Source organism: Lissotriton vulgaris, chromosome 4_1 (genome assembly GCF_964263255.1).
Source record: "Lissotriton vulgaris chromosome 4_1, aLisVul1.2, whole genome shotgun sequence".
NCBI lineage: Eukaryota > Metazoa > Chordata > Amphibia > Caudata > Salamandridae > Lissotriton > Lissotriton vulgaris.
The window spans coordinates 1,027,309,729-1,027,330,358 of NC_141691.1; the positions used below are offsets into that span (position 1 = coordinate 1,027,309,729).

The following is a 20,630-nucleotide window of genomic DNA, read 5'->3' on the forward strand; positions in this document are numbered from 1 at the left end:
CGTACCACATTTACCTGTGCCGGCCGCCGCTGGTCATAATGCATTTGCTATTGCCTTTGAAGAATGTAGAGTTCTCAGATACTTTCCTATTTAGGTATATGAAAAAAAACACATTTCAAAAATTGTTCATCACAAAACTTGCTTCACCTTGGTGAATAATAATGTGAAAACATTTTATCCAACCAATGGGTAATAGTTTCATACAGGCCAATGTTATCTCCGGTGTAGGGAAGGCACATGCACCCAAAGCTGATAGGTAAGATCGAACAGTTTGATATTGTGCTGCCTTCTTTAACCCCTTCACTGCGGCGGCTATTCCACCGCAGTGCTAAGGGGGCGGGGCGGCCGCGCGGCGGCCGCGTGGTGGAGACGGAACCGCTCCGTCACCAGCGTCGGTTACGCTGTGCTTATGACGGAGCGCTTCCGTCATGGCCCGCCCCGCTCAATGGAACGCTCAGCGCAGATGCAGAATTCGCGCCGCGCAGGAGCGCCGAGCGGGCCATGACGGAACCGCTCCATCATCAGCACAGCGCCACCGCAGCTGATGACGGAGCGGTTCCGTCATCAGCAGGGAAAGGGTTAAATCAACTATCTCGAGAAGAGAAAAATGTTCAGGGTTAAGGTCACAGTCTTTGGATGCACTGCCAATAGGGGCACATCCCAGATACTTTCACTGTGGATGTATTACGTGTATAGCAATAGCACGAAAAAAAAAAATCTAATTTTCAGCTCACCAGGCTGTTATTCACTTATATATCAAATATTACTGCTAGTGGGGAGTCAGAGGGTTTTACGTGGAACTGTAAGTAAATATGTATTCCTTTATATGTTGGTAAAGCAATAGAGTGGATGTTGATATTTGTAAATGTTTTCGCAAAGATCCTGAAACATTTGATGCGTTTTATCTTCTTTAAGACCGTCAGCGTATACACATACTCTACCATGTGGTCTTAAGATAATGTTCTTATTAAATCTTGTTTTCTTCATTATAGTGCTCGCGCACCTGTGGAAAAGGGTGGAAAAAACGAACAGTCGCCTGCAAGAGTACCAACCCCTCCCCGCGAGCTTACATCCTGTCAGATGCAGCCTGCTCTAGGGAGCAGAAGCCTGTCACTCAAGAAGCCTGTGTACTGAAACGTTGCCACAAGCACAAGAAGTTGCAGTGGTTTGTGTCAAACTGGTCAGAGGTGAGTAGCTCCAAGTATGCGCAAAAGAATCTAGATGGACGTACTAGACGTGGGAAGCCTCTTTTTAAATAATCCATATTACTATATTTTTTATGCTTGAAAAAGGAGATGATAGATATTAGTACATTACTTTTAACAATTACTGTTAAAATTAAATTCATATTTTGCCCTCAATGTTGTATAGGCAGGATTAGATCAAGGTGGCCACATCTGGGAACAAATATGTGTTTGTGCTCAAAGAATCAGAAAGCTGGCAACTATTTTCTGTTTGACTCTTCCTTCATACAGTCTTAATACAGACTTCAGTGTCACAACACCCTCATTGCTGCAGCCCCCTTTAATATCACAGCCAGATATAACTTTGATTTGCGTAGAAAAAGGCATTGAGTATACAAAAGGAAGCCTCGGAGAAGCATTGGTCATGGGAGAAGGGGGTAATAACACACTCTCTGCATTTGTTTTATTTAGCCCTAGTTATGGGGAGACTAAACTTGAAACTAAAGGCATAACGGAGGAACAAAAGCAAGGCTATGTGTAATTCTAGAGAAATAGCACCTGCTGTTCAGCAAAAGTATCTGTTGATAGAGATATAAGCACTTACTTTCAAGTGTCCGCCAGGTAAAATGCCAGTCTCAAAGGAATGATAAGTGTTGCGGGTATCAGCTTCTAGGGGAGTTTAGAAAGGTGTGCCAAGGAAACATAATTCTTCATCTAAATACAAACATAGGTCACAAACAAAGTTAATATTAAAATGAAAGGACTCAAAGAGTACAATAGTGGTGACACTGAGGAAACTGAGAGAAATTCTAAGCCCCTTCACGCACCAGTTTTCTGTTGGGGCCTACTGAAAGAATAGGACTTTACAGTTCAGGCTGTAGTAATGGGTTCAGACCTGTATGCCAGTCTCCTAGGAAAACCCTTCTGATTTCTTATAAATCTCTTGTGAAGAGACAAAGAGTTATAAAAGTTGGCAGTGGTGTGCACCCTGTCCAAGTAGAGACCCTTCTTTCTAGTCAGGGTAATGGAGTTACAAACCCAAGATAACCCCTGCTCACCCCCTTGCTAGCTTGGCACCGGTAGTCAGGCTTTTCTCAGAGGCAATGTGTAAAGCATTTGTACATGAACACAGTAACACAGTAAAAACACTATAAATGGACACCAGTCAGTTTAGAAAAATAAACAATCTATATCTAAACCAAACAAGAACAAAACAACAACAATCCAACATACATAACTCAAAAATATCACTTTTAAAAGGTTTAAGCAATTCTGTCCATAGGACTCTATGGATACATTGACTTTAGCACAAAGTACCTTTGATGCGCAAAATCCAGGTCGAAAAACAGTTGCAAGGGAGCAAAGCATCAGAAAATACAGTGATGCGTTGGTTCTTGAGTCCTAGGGGAATGGATGCTTCAGTTCTGCTGCATGCAGGAGAAGTGTTGCGTTGATTCCTTTCTGTGAGGAGAAGTGATGCATCGTTTTCCAGAGGTGACACCTTTCGGCAGGGCGATGCTTTGGAAACTTGGCGCACAGGTGCAATGCGTGAGAAAATCTAGGCACTGCGGATCAATGCTGCTGCAAAACAGGCACTGTGTCGATTTCCACTCAATACACAGGAAATGTGTCAATTCATCCACAGAAGGGCCTGCGTCGAAGTCAGCGCGGGGGTCTCGGACATTGGATACTCAGGGCTCTGGACTCGAGCTGCAGTGGTTTTTTGGACCGTGGAAAGGCGCGACACCGATTTTTCAGCTGCACCGCGGAGATGCCTTGGCTTTTCAACTGCTCGGCAAGCTTGCAACAGGTAAATGGCGCTGGAAGGGTAATGCGTGGAATTTCGAGAACCTTAGGAAAGTAGGATACAAGAAATCAAAGTCCAGTTCTTTCACTACCCACAGACAGAAGCAGCACCTGCAGGCCAAACTAGCACAGCAACACACAGCAAAGGGGCAGTACTCCTCCTGACAGCTCTTCAGCTCTTCTTCTTGGCATAGTCCTCAGTACAAGTGTGTTTTAAATGTCTGGGGTTATAGCTCCAATACATATACCCCTTTTGGCAGTTGAAGTATAAGTCTGTGTTGTCCACAAGATCTTCCTTTGACCTGCCTTGGCTCCAGACACACTACAGGTGGGCGGATACAGCATTGTGAGAGGCACAGCTCTATTCAGGTGTCAGTGACAACTCCTCCCACTACTCTCGCTCTGGAAGGCCCATCAGCCTAGTAATGGACCATCAGGACATGCAGAGCACACATTAGCTCCCTTTGTGTGACTGTCTAAATTGAATGCACAAACAACCCAGCTGTCAGGCTAAACCAGAGGTTAATTCCAGTCAGGCAGAGGCACAGGATGGTAAGGGACAACATGCCCACTTTCTAAAAGTGGCATTTTCAAATACAGAATTTAAAAACCAACTTCACTAAAATATATATTTTTATATCATGAGTATAGGGAATACAAATTCCAAATCTCCATCTTTTCCCAATTGAAAATTACACTTGTATGATGTTACAAGGCAGCACCAAGGATAACCTATGTGAGAGATAGTACTTACAACATTGAAAAACTAAATTGGCAGTATTTTACTATCAGGACATGTAAAACACACCCATACATGTCATACCTTTCACATACATTGCACCCTGCCCATGGTTCTACTTTGGGCCTACTTTAGGAGTGCCTTACATGGAAGAAAAGGGAAGGTTTGAGCCTGGCAGTGGGGTGCACTGGCTAGGTCGACATGGCAGTTTAAAACTGCACGCTAAAGTTGAGAAAACTGCACTCACAGACACTGCTATGGCAGAGTTGAGACATGTTTGCAGGGCTGCTTGTGTGGGTAGCACAATCAGTGCTGCAGGCCCACTAATATCATTTGATTTACAGGCCCCGGGCACATACAGTGCACTTTACTATTGGCATACCAGTAAATCAAATATATCAGTTATGGATAACCAATTATAATCACAATTTACACAGGGAGCACTTGCACTTTAGCACTATTCAGCAGTGGTAAAGTGTCCAGAGTACATAAACTAGCAAAATCGAAGTCCAACACACAGTCAAAAATACAGAAGGTAGAGGCAAAAAGACAGGAGAAACCATGCCAAGGATGCCAGGTCTAACACAAAGCTATATTAGAAAGTTTGTGGTGCCTCGTTAAAAAGCATTTTCTTAGCACCAGTGGCTCAGTGGTATTTACTGACCTTGTGGTTTATGGACCTTCAAGTTATTCTTCTGCTGAAAGACTGCAGCTCAGGAGTCTTACATTCTACTAAAGAAAAAACAAATTCCTACCGTCTAGAGAACTAATGATCTCAGGAGTGCTCTTTTTTTAAGTTGAGAAATACAACAACAGATTGTATAAACTAATCAAATATCCACATTAGGCACTACTCCACTAATCCTGTTTGTGTCTTAAGATTCACTACTGTGTACATTTACGAGAGCAAATAATCCTGACTCATAGAAGTCTCTGCAGACATGTATGCTCACATCACAGATTCCAGCACCGGTGTGGCAGATAGTCCACAATTGTAAGTTATGGGGTGATGGTGGACACAATGGTGTTCATAGGGGAGGTCAGAGGGGGCAACCAATGAGATTCTAACTAACATCACCCACTTTGTGCATATTGACAAACAATCTCAATGGTTTTTCACACTTATCTTAAGTGGTAACCAATCCATGAACAAGTGGGCAAACTTGGTGTGAAATGGCACACACTCCTCATATTCCCAAGCAGTCTAGGTTAATGTATTTAATTACAGGAATGTGAATATAAATAGACCAAAAAGTTAAATGCCAGTCCTGAAACTGCGCAGAAGACAATCTGCTCGAGTAAGTATAGGGGAGTGGAAGCGTACATGCAAGTTTAACACAATAATACATTTTTTTCATTAACAGAGAATATTGTAAGTCTATAGAAATGCAGGTAAAGCCTAAAATGCACTGATTCCTGAACTTGTTTTGTAAATTGGACAACAAGATTTTTGGGAAGTATTGAATGTATTTTTCCAATACTGTTATATAAAGAGAGAGAACATTTTTTTTTCTTTTTTTACATTTCGTATTAACTAAATGAATTAATCAGACGTAATCATAGAGCTTTTATTACATATTCTTTCCTGTTACCTTCTGGGCGTAAAATATAACCATGAGATCCCGGATATCTTCGTCTGTGAGGTTTCTAAGGAAACCCAAAGGGTTTTGCCATCCTAGTTTTCTAACAGAGAAATCGAACCTCACCAAACTCACTATTCTTTAAGTGAAAGGTTTTATTAATTGACTATTCCTCAGATGTGATTTTTTCATCGAAGTCATGATCTTGCTTTTGACAGCCATCCAAAAACTGTTTTTTGAGGAGGCCTTTTCGGAGCCCTTTTGCTACAACGTTTCACCTTGCTCAGGGTTGTTGTATGCATGTGCTGTCAGCCGCACCACACACCTACGCCTGGAAACCCTCACAACCCTGACAAGTAGCGCTCTACAAATGCACCATATATTACTTTACTTTACTTCCTAAACCTTAGAGAAGAATCGCTCGTGTTGCAATCGGAATGCGTAACAAATTCATCACCTTCCAAAAAAACTGTGTCAAACATACATGTATCTAATATTTATTTGTGAGTTTTATCAAGCACTGAACTTCTCCTTTCGGTCACTTCAGAGCACTATGATTGGTGCACTATAGTTGTGTGTTAAGAAGCAGACGGGTACCTAAATTCAGGACACTCCCTGCTTTCTTCAATTCCTTGATCTACGAAAAGGTCAGTTAAAGGCAGGTTTTAATAGTTGAGTTTGATGTGTGTTCCCTGACGTGCACGCAGGTTTAGTTCATTCCAGGGAAAATGTTCTAGGCATTCCACTGTTTGGGACCTCGAAGTCCCAGGGTGCATCATCCAAGTTTTAGCAAATTAAAACCTTTGATCAAATTGGCGATTGTTCATTAAAGTGTCCTGGTTGGCCAGGATGGCAGTTTCTGCAGATTTCCTGGCTCAAAGCTTTATGCTTGGCGCAATCATTCAGGCATGCCTTCCTGAAGACTAACTTTAGTTCTATCCAGTGATCGATTTGGACCACTTTTACAAGCACATCTTGGGAAGTGATAGTCTTTATACTCTTGCTGATGCCCCATTAACTATATGAGAAAACAGTTGCGACAGGGATGACAGATGCTTATCTCTAAGTCCACTGTAGAGCCTGTTAGATAGCTGATAGCACTGTCAAAGAAGCTAATTGTTTATGTGCTTGTATTAAAGAAATAATGTTGTTTAAAGCCCTTGTCATTACCCCATGACCTTAAATGTAAAAGTCATCATCATAAAAATCTTTATTTCGGCACTATGCCATAAAAGATGCACAACATATACATACAGTAATTCATGGTAAACAATTTCAAGTCACGAAGCGAAAAAGGAGGAGATTCTCACGTTTCTAAAAAGGTACAAAGTGGCGGGTAAAAATTATACCAAGTATAAAACAGTCCAGTGTAACAAGCATAAGTTATTACAGATATAAAACAATCCAACTAATTCGCAGTCCAGTTCATATCGAAATTGTGTTAATCAGGAACCTTCGCTTGCGCCACATTGATACCAAAAATTGCGACACAGCAAAAACAATTAGTCTAGTTGTGTCTGTTTTGAAACTCTAAAGGCATGCTTGCAATGAATAAAACCCAAATTCTTGCACAGGGGTACTAACCAATACTTCCTGGGCTTACAATAAGCTGGACAGAAGAATACAACGTGCAGATGATTTTCCCTGTCACAGTTACACCCAGGGCATTTTTCCACAGCTACTGAAGACCTCCTGTTAGTCAAAGCTCGCAAGGGTAAAACACCATATCTCCACTGACTATACAATTTTCTCGCTAAGACAGGGTAAATTTCATCCATGATTTCTTCAAAGAAATAAAAATCTTTGACAGTTAAAAAAGAAGTAGGTAAGGTGCCGACTTTGGAATTGGTCAAAGCCGCAGTATGTTTGGCTTCATAGTAAATCCTCGTAAGGTTTTTTCGGGTGATCATTGTAGAACCTTTCTCTGGGTCAGACCATAGTATATGTAATCCTAGCCTTGAACATTCATTTTTTATAAATCTGAGCCATGGAATTTTCCCTACCCCAGGAAGAGTCAGTAATTCTGCAAGTTCCTGCCTATAATTTAGGAGCTCCGGTGTCACCCAGAGCCTGCGCCAAAACCTTAAACGTTTGAGCGCTAGCACCTCATTAATGGGCCTAAGCCCCAGATCAAGCCTTAAGGGCAGGAGAGGAGTGCTAGATGGTAGGGCCAACAATTGTCTTATAAACTTGTTTTCTATCCTTATCATTTCAGTCCTGCATGAATATCCCCAGAGTTCCCCGCCATAGACGATCGCCCCCCTAGCCTGCGTCTTATAAACCTCTAGGGTGGAGCAACCGGTTTATTAGAGTAAGTATTCGATAATTTCACAATACCACTCTCTGGTGTTAAGATGTTCGTGTACCCCGGCTAGAACCACAACATACGGGCTCGAATCTGGGGGCAAATCAATTCTAATTGGTGTACTTGATGTAGGTCGTTGTCGACTCAGAATCGACATACTGGTGTTTCCATGATTGACCTGAGAGAGCAAGCTAGCCGGTTTAACAACAGGAACTGGCTGGGTTAGGCCTGACACATGTGCAGAGGGCAAATCAGAAAGCACTACAGGGTTTTGTGGCATAAGACCCCCTTTCCATTATTATCTAGTGCTTGAGCAGAAATCACAGTATTTGACTTTGCCTGATCCATAGCCATTAAAGTGGCTTTTTCAAAGTTAATAAATTGGTGCTCTATCCGTGAAAGTCTCAGTTCCAACGGTTGGAGTGATGTATGCAGAAGGAGGCCCAGTTTTGCCAAGAGCGAGTCCTCTCCTGGCAGTGATGTGGAAACTATATTTGTCCGCTCTTGGGTATGCGCTATTGCGGGGGACGATAAGAGTGTAACTGTCCAGCTACCAATAGCCTTTGCGGTATTTGCGGTCTTTGGGGCCGCTACAGCAATATTCTCGGAGCATTTGGCAATTTTGGGCTTTCTGCCACAAGTAGCTGCACCCCAACGCTTCCTTTTATGTATAGCCCCTTCCAGTTCTCCCTCGTAGCTGGTGGATAGTAGGATCATCCAGTCCGCCTACTCTCTGATTAGGTTCAAGGGTCGTTGATACATTGTTCTCAGCTACTAACAGTGACTGTGTTTCCACATTTGGAGAGGATCTTTCCAGTTCCTGGATGGTCTCACTGCTTACCCTAGTATCCTTTGCATCCCTAACGAGTGGTAGGGAACGGTGTTCTGGTGTACGAGCCTTCGCAAGATGGCCCCGCAAAGATCTTTTCGCCAGGGCAATATCTTGGGTGATCCGGCGCTCAAACAGGGTTATTTCGAGATCCAGTAGTGAGTTGGCCCTCAAAATAAAATTGTCCAGTGTCCCTACAACGTGACCTCCTGTTGTAGATTTTTTTGGTCCTACTTTCTCGCCCCGCCATTACCCTAATACAAAAAAAGAAAAATGTGTGCAGGTACTTACACAATACAAAATGTCTTTGCATGTGCGGCACAGGCGTTAGAGGGCTGGCCCGGTCCGGTCTCCTCTGGGCTACAACCGGCTTGAACGAGCCCGCCCGGCGCGCGCCCGCGCGCGTCCCACGATGCGGGAAATAGACATGGTTATATACACTGGGCGTGAGGAGGGCGGGAAGAGGACCCAGCTGTGTATGGTTCTAGGGCTGCTGGTCCTCGCAGTCCCGGTCCGTTATGGCAGAGAGTCCCAATGTAAAGCAACAGCAATCTCCCAACTGCTGCAAATGCAATGACAATAGAGCAAGTCAAAGTTTAAAGAGAACCTGATAAGTGGAGTTTGACACTAGGCTACATACAGAAATAAATAATTACAGTGGCAAAGCAATGGCAGGTACATTATTTTCACACTTTTTTTAAAAACAAGGAGTGATACAGATAGCTTTCTAATGGTAGAGTGTTTCATAATATGAGTGCCAAGAGTGGGAGTGACCAAAATCATCCAGATGATGACAACTTAAAATATTGGGGTGTTGAAATGTCTACAGTAATTCATATTATAAAATACAATTTAGGATAAATTACAGTACAGCAACAAAAGGGAAGTCATGGAGGTTTAGATACTTCTTGTTGACGAGGAGTATGTGACAGAGAACGTCTGGCACTCATGTCAATGTGGCAGGTGACCATATATCCAGATGCATTCTTGCCAAGTGTAATGGATATACAAAAGACGTGTCAAGTCTGTGATTATCACAAACAGCATACCACCATGCCTGATAAGATAATTTAGTAAAATCTTTCCAATTTTTGGTAATTTGTTGAAAGGCCACCACCAGTAATAAATCTATAATCCGAACATTAGAGGTGCAACCTATGCAAATAGGGGATAAACTTCCTAAGAAGATATGTGGTGAATGCAGGGGATGGGCAGAACTAAAAATGGCATTGATTTGAGACCACACCTTGTCCCTAAACTCTCTAACCAATGTACAGTGGAAAAGCATATGGCATAGGTCAGCACGTGGTGTTGAACATGACCAACAAGTATTAGGAAGATGTGAGTGACGTTTATTAAGAACAAGTGGAGAAAGTAAGAGCCTATTATATATGAAAAAAAGTGTCTGTGTGGTATTTGCAGCCCTAGAAGATTTTCTAAGTTTAAACCATATATTGTCCCAAAGATCCACAGACCAGAAAGATTACAAATCTTTTTCCCATAACATTTCTACTTTGGTTTTATCTCTTGACATAGGTGAGGTATGAAGAAATTTATATATGACAGACGCCTTGGAATTGGTAATAATAAGTGATCTCAGTTTATCACTATGAGGATCGGGCGAGGCAGGGGATGCATACTGCACATAAGCAGTTTGAACAGTTTTCAATAAAAGAGAATACTTAGAAACGAAATTAGAAGGCAAAGTGAATAAGGCGCGGATCTGTGTAAAGGATAAAGGTTGACCGTTGTCATATAATTGATGCACCCAGATCAAACCTCGTTGTCTCCTGGATTTCCAGAAAATAGGTTTATTATTAATCATAATAAGTTTATTATGCCATAAAGGAAGGTGAAAAAAAGCTGGAATGGGAATAAGCGGAAGCAATTTACAAGTACATTTTATTATAGGAGAAGATACCGACTGTGGTTTACGCGTGAAAAATAAGTATTCCTCGAACAAAAAAGGTGAAAGAAAAGATTGCTCAAGAGTAGTCCAGAGAGGGCTATTAACAGAGGGTTCGGAAAACAAGTGTGATGCCTGATGTAATAAGAAAGATTTATGATAAGTAGGAAAATCGGGGAAATTTGTCCCACCCTCTGTTTCTGGACGGATTAATTTTGATAAGGACATACGCAATTTTTCGCTGCTCCACAGGAAAGAAGAGAAGACTGAGTTAAGTTTCCTAAAACATTATGGAGGAATAGATACCGGAATATTAGAAATTGTGTATAAAACTATAGGAGAGAGCATCATTTTTATGGTGTCTAAGCGACCCCACCAAGACAAATATAAAGGATGCCATCTCGCTGCTAAAGTCAAGAGCCTTTGTATACAATCATCCAGGCAACGAGATATTGTTCCTGATATGGAGTAAGTAAAGTGTAAGCTTAAGTATTTGATAAATTGAGGATTCCACGTGAAACCTGAAGCAGCTAAATCAGCTCTGAAAGTATATTTGGTAAGGGGTAAGATTTCACGTTTATCTTAGTTTGTAGCCAGAGACAGATGCAAATGAGTCAACTTCTTCTTAAAAAGCGGGGAGGGAAACCTGAGGTTGCAAAAGGAAGAGAAGGACTTCACCAGCGTAAGCCGCCATTTTAACAGTGGTATCTTTAAAAGTGAAACTGTGAATGCTAGCATTTTGGGGAATCCGCAATAGGAAAGGTTCTAGAGCAAGATTAAAGAGAGAAGGGAGAGAGGGCAACCCTGTCTAACACCTCAGCCCAGATGAAAATATGAAGAAATTGCATTATTGGCTGATATAGCTGCTCTTGGAATCTTGGAATAGAATATAAAAGAGAAATGAAAGCAGTGATTTTTGGGCCAAAACCAAACCATTTTAGTGTATTGAAAAGGGAGGGCCATTCAACTCTGTCGAAAGACTTTTCTGCGTCCAATTCTATGGCTGCTAATGAGTGATTGTAAGTAAGTAAGTAACATTTATTTGTACATGATTAATTAAAATTTTTACAAAATTATAAAAACACCAGTAGATACATTTAAAAGACCATTTATACTTGAGCTTATCGAGTTAGATTAAATTAAAAGTAGGAAATTGATTAAGATCAGTTCGTGGTTATCATCAGGACCTTATAATGTTCGTCAAACGCTGTTAAGTCTTTCTCTTGTTAAGTCAAAGAACTTCACAACCTGGCAATTCAATTTGGTGTTATTGGTGTTAAAGCACAGTTTAACTGCCTGCCTGCAAGTCCGAACGGCATGTAGTTTAAAAGATGGTCGTAAAAAGTTATACCTCAGGTCCTTTAGTCTAGGACAGATGCAAATCACGTGGACGATGTCCTCCTTGCCGATTTTGCACAGGCGGCACTGCTGTGAAGGGTTGTTTCTCTCCCAGGGTTAAAGGTGTGGGAGTATAGGGATTACACCCAGGCGTAGTTTTAGAAACTTCTCTTTAACTTTTATTTTCATACCAATGTTGAGGTATGCTTGTGATTGTATTTTTCCATAATCACCCAGCGTTATCCAGCCATGCGCCCTATTTGCTAGATCCTTCTTGTCTTCAATCGCTGAGATAATACGTGATGATTTTTTGGCGACTTTTTGAAGGACAGGTCTATTGGCGTTTCCCAGATGTCGGACAGGCCTAGAACTTAGAGTTATTCAAATAGGTAATCTCTGGGCAAAGATTTGTGGTGCCGAAGTAACTCTTCCCATACGTTAGAGCTTCAGGAGCCGGTGCAATGCAAATGTAATGCAAATCTTGTGCCAGCTGGCTACGCACACACTCCGCCTTTCTAATGTTTGTTTGAGGATGCCAAATTCTAGTCTGATCTAAGCAGGAGAGACATATTTTGGAAGGTTGAAAATAGCTCTATATGAGTTGCCTATGACTGTGTCCAGTAATGCTGCATCCTTCCCATGAAGTGATTCGCTAGCGTATGTAAGAGTAGGCTGTAGTTTTGCATGCAAGATTTCAAGGAGAGGTTTAAATGTAAGATCGGGAAGTTTGGCCTTTAATGGTTTTAATGCCAAGTAGATCGTTGTCGCCATACCTCGTAAGGAGTCAAGTTGTGCCCTAGATGTGTTTTTTGAATCCAAGATTACTCCCAGGTACTTGTAGGTGGTTACCCGATCGAGCTTTTCTCCATTCAGGTGCCAACAAAGATTCCTTTTTTCCTATAATTCACAGCCATGACCTTTGACTTGTTGAAGTTTATTTGAAGGGTATTTTTTACCGAGAAAGTGTGAGCTGCATTCAAGAGAAGCTGAAGGCCCGTTGGCGTCCGACTTATCAGCACCAGATCGTCAGTGTATAGCAGGTTGGAGAGGGTAATTTTCCCTAATTTAGGTGCGTGATTAGGGTATTTGTTGAGTTCCCCAGGTCGGTCGGCTAAAAAGAGGTTGAATAAAAAGGGTGCTAGTACGCACCCCTGTTTTAACCCTTTTGTTGTCCTAATGGGCTTCGAAAGGTGTGTACCTGCCCCAAGTTTGATTTTCATCCAGGTTTTTGAGTGGAGTAGTATTAGCATATCTAGGAGGCGTTTCGGTATTCCCCAATTGTCCAGTTTCTGCCAAAGTTTGTTGCGGTCCACATGATCAAATGCCGCAGTATAGTCGATAAACGAAAGGTATAAAGATGACTTGATCTCTTTTGCTGCTCCCATCAGCAAAGACAATGCCATGATGTTGGTTGTAGTTCCTTGGCCTTTGCAGAAACCTGTTTGGTTAATTGGGATGATGGAGTTTTCAGATGCCCATGATGTTAATTCCTCCAGGATGATTCCTGCGAAATATTTTGCCTCCACGTCTAGTAAGGCAATAAGCTGATAGTTGTTTGGATGCTTCTTGCTACCGTGCTTGTAGATCGGGCTGATGACTGACCCGTGCCAAGACTCAGGAAGAGTCTGGGTATGCCTTATATTGTTGAATACCTGTGCTAATGATGCACTCCAAAACTCCGCATCTGATTTGCACAGCATTGGTGGTATGCCATTCGGCCCCGGAGCTCCGGTGAGTCTCCCCCTTGTTATTTGCCATCTGATGTCTGCTGGGAAAATTTTCTTTGGCCCTAGCTCGACAACCTTCGCAGGGCTTTCTTCCACCTTTGACTTGTCAAGTTTTGATGGGCACTTCCCTTTTGTTTTAGACCTTGTGGCATTTGTACAGGGATTGTTTGTGTTGGCGTCCTCAGTGGTGTCATCGTTATTGAAATGCGTCAATAGGTATTTTGTCCATACCTCCTCCTATATGTATGAGTTTTGACCTAGGTGATCAGGATTCTGTATTCTTTTGACCATTTGCCAAAACTTAGAGCTGTTTTTCTGCTTCCCTTCATAAAGAAGTATTACCCACAGGTCTTCATTTCTTAGCTTCTGTTTTTCCCATTTCAACCGTTTTGGCAGTTTTTTCGCTTCCCGTAGAACAGCTTGCAGGCTGTGGTTTGTTTGATCCTTTCGCATTTGTACCTCGCAGGTAGAGGCACATCTTCCATGCCGAGGATTTTGAGGGCAGTTCCGCCCACACGGCTCGCCGCTCCCGCTCCGCGGGAGCCGCTTCGCACAGGAGTGCGCTTCCAGCTAACCAACTGCACCTGGTCACTTTAGGCGGAGGTAAGGGCGTGAGGCAAGGCGTGGGCTGCGAGTGTGCAGGGACTCCAACATCCAGGAGTCCCTGCGAGACCACGGACAGACCATCCGGTCCGCTCTCCCCGCCGGCCCGCCCCCCGCCCGCCTGAGGCTGCAAAAGGCGCTTTCCCTCGCCACTTGTTGGGACTTACAATCTCGCAGGTAGAGGCACATCTTCCACGCCGAGGATTTTAAGGGCAGTTCCGCCCACACGGCTCGCCGCTCCCGCTCCGCAGGAGCCGCTTCGCACAGGAGTGCGCTTCCAGCTAACCAACTGCACCTGGTCACTTTAGGCGGAGGTAAGGGCGTGAGGCAAGGCGTGGGCTGCGAGTGTGCAGGGACTCCAACATCCAGGAGTCCCTGCGAGACCACGGACAGACCATCCGGTCCGCTCTCCCCGCCGGCCCGCCCCCTGCCCGCCTGAGGCTGCAAAAGGCACTTTCCCTCGCCACTTGTTGGGACTTACAATCTCGCAGGTAGAGGCACATCTTCCACGCCGAGGATTTTAAGGGCAGTTCCGCCCACACGGCTCGCCGCTCCCGCTCCGCGGGAGCCGCTTCGCACAGGAGTGCGCTTCCAGCTAACCAACTGCACCTGGTCACTTTAGGCGGAGGTAAGGGCGTGAGGCAAGGCGTGGGCTGCGAGTGTGCAGGGACTCCAACATCCAGGAGTCCCTGCGAGACCACGGACAGGCCATCCGGTCCGCTCTCCCCGCCGGCCCGCCCCCCGCCCGCCTGAGGCTGCAAAAGGCGCTTTCCCTCGCCACTTGTTGGGACTTACAATCTCGCAGGTAGAGGCACATCTTCCACGCCGAGGATTTTAAGGGCAGTTCCGCCCACACGGCTCGCCGCTCCCGCTCCGCGGGAGCCGCTTCGCACAGGAGTGCGCTTCCAGCTAACCAATTGCACCTGGTCACTTTAGGCGGAGGTAAGGGCGTGAGGCAAGGCGTGGGCTGCGAGTGTGCAGGGACTCCAACATCCAGGAGTCCCTGCGAGACCACGGACAGACCATCCGGTCCGCTCTCCCCGCCGGCCCGCCCCCCGCCCGCCTGAGGCTGCAAAAGGCGCTTTCCCTCGCCACTTGCTGGGACTTACAATCTCGCAGGTAGAGGCACATCTTCCACGCCGAGGATTTTAAGGGCAGTTCCGCCCACACGGCTCGCCGCTCCCGCTCCGCGGGAGCCGCTTCGCACAGGAGTGCGCTTCCAGCTAACCAACTGCACCTGGTCACTTTAGGCGGAGGTAAGGGCGTGAGGCAAGGCGTGGGCTGCGAGTGTGCAGGGACTCCAACATCCAGGAGTCCCTGCGAGACCACGGACAGACCATCCGGTCCGCTCTCCCCGCCGGCCCGCCCCCCGCCCGCCTGAGGCTGCAAAAGGCGCTTTCCCTCGCCACTTGTTGGGACTTACAATCTCGCAGGTAGAGGCACATCTTCCACGCCGAGGATTTTAAGGGCAGTTCCGCGCATACGGCTCGCCGCTCCCGCTCCGCGGGAGCCGCTTCGCACAGGAGTGCGCTTCCAGCTAACCAACTGCACCTGGTCACTTTAGGCGGAGGTAAGGGCGTGAGGCAAGGCGTGGGCTGCGAGTGTGCAGGGACTCCAACATCCAGGAGTCCCTGCGAGACCATGGACAGACCATCCGGTCCGCTCTCCCCGCCGGCCCGCCCCCCGCCTATCACGCCCACTATATCACGGCACAACACTCCCGCAGCGCGGGACGCAGCACGGGGCGAAGACCGGGCTAAGAGCGGGCCGTTTGAGGCCGTTCGAGGACGGAGAGGACTGGACTGGCCCACCCCCTTTCGCCCTTGACTCACAGGTGAACATCCCTTGTTCCATAAAATATGAGTACCAGGGCCACTCGGAGTAAGGCCTCCAAGGCAGCCCCGCAAATTAGTGGCCCTATGGACGATTTCATCACCCGCACTAATATAGCCATTGACAATGAAATCTCTAAATTACAAACCCGGGTGTCCTTAGAATTGGGAGCTGCCAGAAGACTGTCACAAGTGATAGCGCTCTAGCAAAAATCCTCTCTAGGCCATATAGCCACTTCGGTTACACCGGAACGCCCTGCCATTCCCCAATGTGTAGTTACACAGGCTGATGTCCATCGGACTTCGATTAACTCCATCCCCTCTCCATCGCTAGAGCGGTATTCCAACGCTGATGAAGCCAACTTCCCAGCTGCATTTTGCGCCCAGAATCCGACCCCTAATCCTCAGTCATCCTCAAACTCCACTATTGGTAAACCACCCAAAAGGAAGCGCCGAACAGGTTCTGCTTATGCCCGTAAAAAAGCGAAAATTGCGAAAATTGCGATTGGCCAACACCTACCCTCCACAGGAGTATTGTTACCTAATGTAAACCAAGAAGAAAGCACAGGGTTTCAACCCCCTAGTGAGGGAGGTACTGTGGAAGCAGATGCCAGTCCACCTAGCACCGCCCAAAAGATCGAGGACTTGCAGACTGAAGGGTTGGGTAATAATGAAAGGGAATTTATAGATCTGGTCTGGGCAACCCTAAAGAAACTTCTTTCCCCTCTCGACCTTAGACTCTCGAGAATAGAGAATAACCTGCTCGAGATGGAAAAAAGCATTATTGCCTTGGCCACTCTTGGTTTGAGAACTCTTGAAAACCAGGGCCACCCTGTACCAGATGTAACACCACCAATTCCTACCACTCAAGTGCAGGATGTCCCGCTCCCAGCCCCAGCCAATTTACGGCCGACTCCTAAGCCAAGGTCTGTGGCGGTGGACCAAATTCCCCTTGCCACTAAACCAAAGGCTCCCCAACGAGCCCCTAATCCCTAATCAGGAAAGCCTAAACCTGGCGCCCAGCCCAAACCTACCCTGAGTACCGTACAGGATCCACCCATAAAGGACAACTTTAGAGGGGGGTACATCGACCTCCCCCCTGAGGCCAATGACTATGTGGTGGTACTAACGGGTGTTCCCCAGATTGGTGTAGACCAGCATGAGAACCACTGGTCGCTGAAAAATAAAATAATGTATTGGTTAAATATAAATAGACCTATCCCTAATGGCCGGAGAAGCAGAGTCCTGATGGTTCGTAGAACTCGCTGGGTGGGCCCAACAAAGAAATCCAGTCCTGGGGACTGTATAGTGGTGACCTTTGAGGATCCACATACGGCACAATTCATCTGCTCCTGGCCTGGTTCTGAAGGTTCCCCGGTCATACCCAGACCACTGTCTTTCTTCTATCCACCGCGCTTCCAACATACCTCGGCGGACGATTGGTCCTTAGTTCAGCACCAACCATGGAAGAGCCACCCTAAAACCTATAACCAAATCCAACCACATTGGAACGGCTTCCCAACCTCAAATAGATATGGTGGCCTGGAGGAGGTGGATTGACTTTCTAGCCAGCACACTCAACACAACCTAGAAAATTCTTCTTCTCTGCATACGCCAAGGCCAGCTGAGCATGTACCCCCAGAGCCCCCATTGGTCCCAGTAGGATTTGCAAATAGCTTAGACACTGAGGAAGGGTTGATGCCTCCTGATATTTCTGACCTACTTGTTTTGGAAGGCTGTTCAGTTTCACCTAGTATGACTCCCCGACCATTAATCCGATGGGGCGCAGCAGAGGTGAACCGGATTGATACAACCAAGACTCCTACACCACAGCATTCTGACCCCTGTGTAAATGTTTTTAGAGGGGCTGCACCTAAATTCTCCCCACCAACTTATCCCTTTTCACAGCCCACCTCTGGTGCGCCGTTAATGAAGATCCTGAGTTGGAATGTGGCTGGGCTTGCCCGTAATTTTGAGAATCCTGAATGGATTGCCTTCCTAGAACCCTACAGTATCTGCCTTCTACAGGAAACCTGGTGCCAAGAACCAAGGCACAGAGTGGGGTTTACGACCCACTTTGTCCCAGCCGTTCAACAAGTTGGCTCTAAAGGTCGCCCTTCTGGCGGTCTTCTGATTTGGATCAGCATCGCTTTAAGGTTAGGTGTTACCCAAAGGTCCACTAAATCACCTGACCTACAATGGATATCACTACAACGCAAAGGAGGGAGGACCCTAGAAGTCTTCAACATTTATTTGAGGGGCTCTAATGGTGGGGCTTCACGTCTAACATCAACAGGTCTAAGCAGTGAGCTAGTCTCCTGTAACATTGATTCTTATGTCCTTCTTGCGGGCGATTTTAACTGTTGCTTTGAGCCATTGTCCAGGGAAGACATTCTGGATACCTTTGAAGAGGACTCAAGGAGAGGTATCCCTATTTTAACCATTGACCCGATCCCTAAATGGACACAAAGCGCAATAGATATTAATGCCCTTTGTCTGGAACACAATTTGAGACCAGCCAACGGCCGTTCCAAATCAGACCCTATGGGAGCCCATACATTCAACAGGACGGGGCGAACCTCCAGAATTGACTTTGTCATGCTTAACTTTAATCTTTGGCCTTTCCACCAAGACATGGAGGTCATTGTATCTTGTGACAGTGACCATAACCCACTTTCTCTTTCGATCACTTCTCCATGGCAAGATGGGACTCATGTTACCTCAGACCATAAGTGGAAAACCTCACGTGAAATCGCTCCCTCTAACTGTAGTAGGCGCTTGAAGTGGGCAAGAGTTGCGGCAGACGAAGAGAGGTTAGCACAAGCTGGGTCTATTCTGCTAGAGGCTGATTCCAAGCTTGATACACTAAGCCCCACTGGTAAAAAGACCTTACCACTGTTTACAGAGACCATAGAGGCTTTGAGTGATTTGTTTATTATCTCCCAATCAAGCACTAAGGCGGGTCCAAAAGGTGCTTCCATGACCAGAGGCAAGTGGTACTCCTCGAAATGCCGGGCAGCGAAGGGGGCTCTTATCTTTGCAGTAAAAAATAAAGAGCCAGACAAAATAAGAGCTGCAAGGAAGATTTATAAAAAAGTTGTGGCAGAAGCAAAAGAGGCATATGATCTAAATTTCTGGCGGGACTTAGCAGAAGCAAGCAAAAGGAAAAATGCCAAGGAGTTTTGGGATCTGTTAAGAGCCAGGGAAAAGCCTATTGATCAGCAACTAACCTGCAACATCTCCGGTGCTGTATGGTTGGAACATTTTTCTAAGTTGTACTCCATCCCACTGGGGGCTTGCCACTATATCTTAGCTCCTTTACCTTGCCCTACAGCTGATCTCACAAGCAGTGATGGTCCATTTTCCAGGCAGGAGGTAGAAAATGCAATTAAGGGCATTGTTTCCAATAAGGCTGCTGGCCCAGACGGGATTCCGGGCGATTTGCTAAAAACCTATCCGGCGTGGTGGAGCAGACTGATCACTTCCCTCCTAAATGAGGCCCTGCTGGGAGGCTCCTTCCCTGATTCTTGGAGGGGTGCGGAAGTGGTGCCTATTTTTAAGAAAGGCTCCAGAGACGATCCGGCAAACTATCGCCCCATCAGCTTGCTGGACTCAACCCAAAAGGTGGCGGGCAAAGTTGTTTTGACCAGGATATTGCAGTGGGCAGAGGAAAACCAGATCCTGTCCAATCTTCAAGCTGGCTTTAGAACGGGGACTGGCACCGTTGAGCAGACATTTCGCCTCCTCATGCTCTATTGGAAAGTTGTGGTGCTGGGAGGGGGCAGTTTGTACTTGGTCTTTATAGACCTACGCACAGCGTTCGACCTGGTCCCACGAGATTTATTGTGGAATGTCCTTAATGAGTTAGGCTTACCACCCTACCTGTTAGCCTTACTCATAAAATTCCACGATAGCAATTTTGCCCAAATTAGATGGGGTTCTCAGGGCGAAAAAACACCTCGCATTCCGGTGAACAGGGGCGTCCGCCAGGGTTGTGTGCTTGCCCCCACTCTGTTTTCTCTTTATGTTAACGGAGTGGTGGAGCATCTTTTACAACATCCATCTGATGCACCGACCCTGGCGGGGAAGAAAATCCCGATCTCATCTGGAAGCCCTGCGCATATTGTGCACTGATGCGAGACCCTTTTTCGCCTGCTGTATGGCAAAATTCTTAGGCTGGGCCTGGCGCTTAAGAACGGCAAAAAAATTGTTGATACAGTAGTATGCTTTTTTTTCCCTTTTTTGTTCCCTCTTAAAAACTATTTTGACTGTTTTTATAATGTATACTGTTAATTATGTTGGTCATCTTACTGCCTGTGCCAATAATGTTTTTATTGATGTGATGTGCAGCTTTTATGATATGTTTTTATATCGAAATAAAGCTTAAACTGAACTGATTTATTAATCGTTTTTTGTGTTTTCATTTCTGGGGTTAGTTGTTTTCCATTTGAAATTCCCTTCCCTTGACGTAAGTTATTAGGCAAGATTTTTACCATTTTCTCTCTAATAGCTTGAGTGAAGTTTTGCCAGACATCCGACACCTTGTTTAAGGAACTGGCAATTTGGGTGAAAAGGTTTTTCGCTGTGAGGCTTATGGAGTCAATATTTCCAGCGTTACACCGTAGCCGCTTTAAGTTTGAACTAACTTCTGTGCCAAGCCCTGTAAATGGCTCAGTTTCCAGTTGAAAATTAAATCTTATTTCGGCCTCCTGAGGCAGGTGGTCACTGAAGTCGCTCGTCCCTATTCGGAAAGTTGTTACCCAGCAAAACATGTTTAAAGA

General features: G+C 45.5%; 1 protein-coding gene across 1 annotated transcript in view; it reads left to right on the forward strand.

Moving 5' to 3' along the window:
- Window positions 1-20,630, forward strand: part of ADAMTS16 (ADAM metallopeptidase with thrombospondin type 1 motif 16) — a 975,864-nt gene that overhangs the window by 875,449 nt on the left and 79,785 nt on the right. The window contains exon 20 of the mRNA XM_086965269.1: window positions 993-1,187. Within this exon, the coding sequence (XP_086821395.1) occupies window positions 993-1,187 (195 nt within the window). The remainder of the gene's footprint in view (window positions 1-992; window positions 1,188-20,630) is intronic.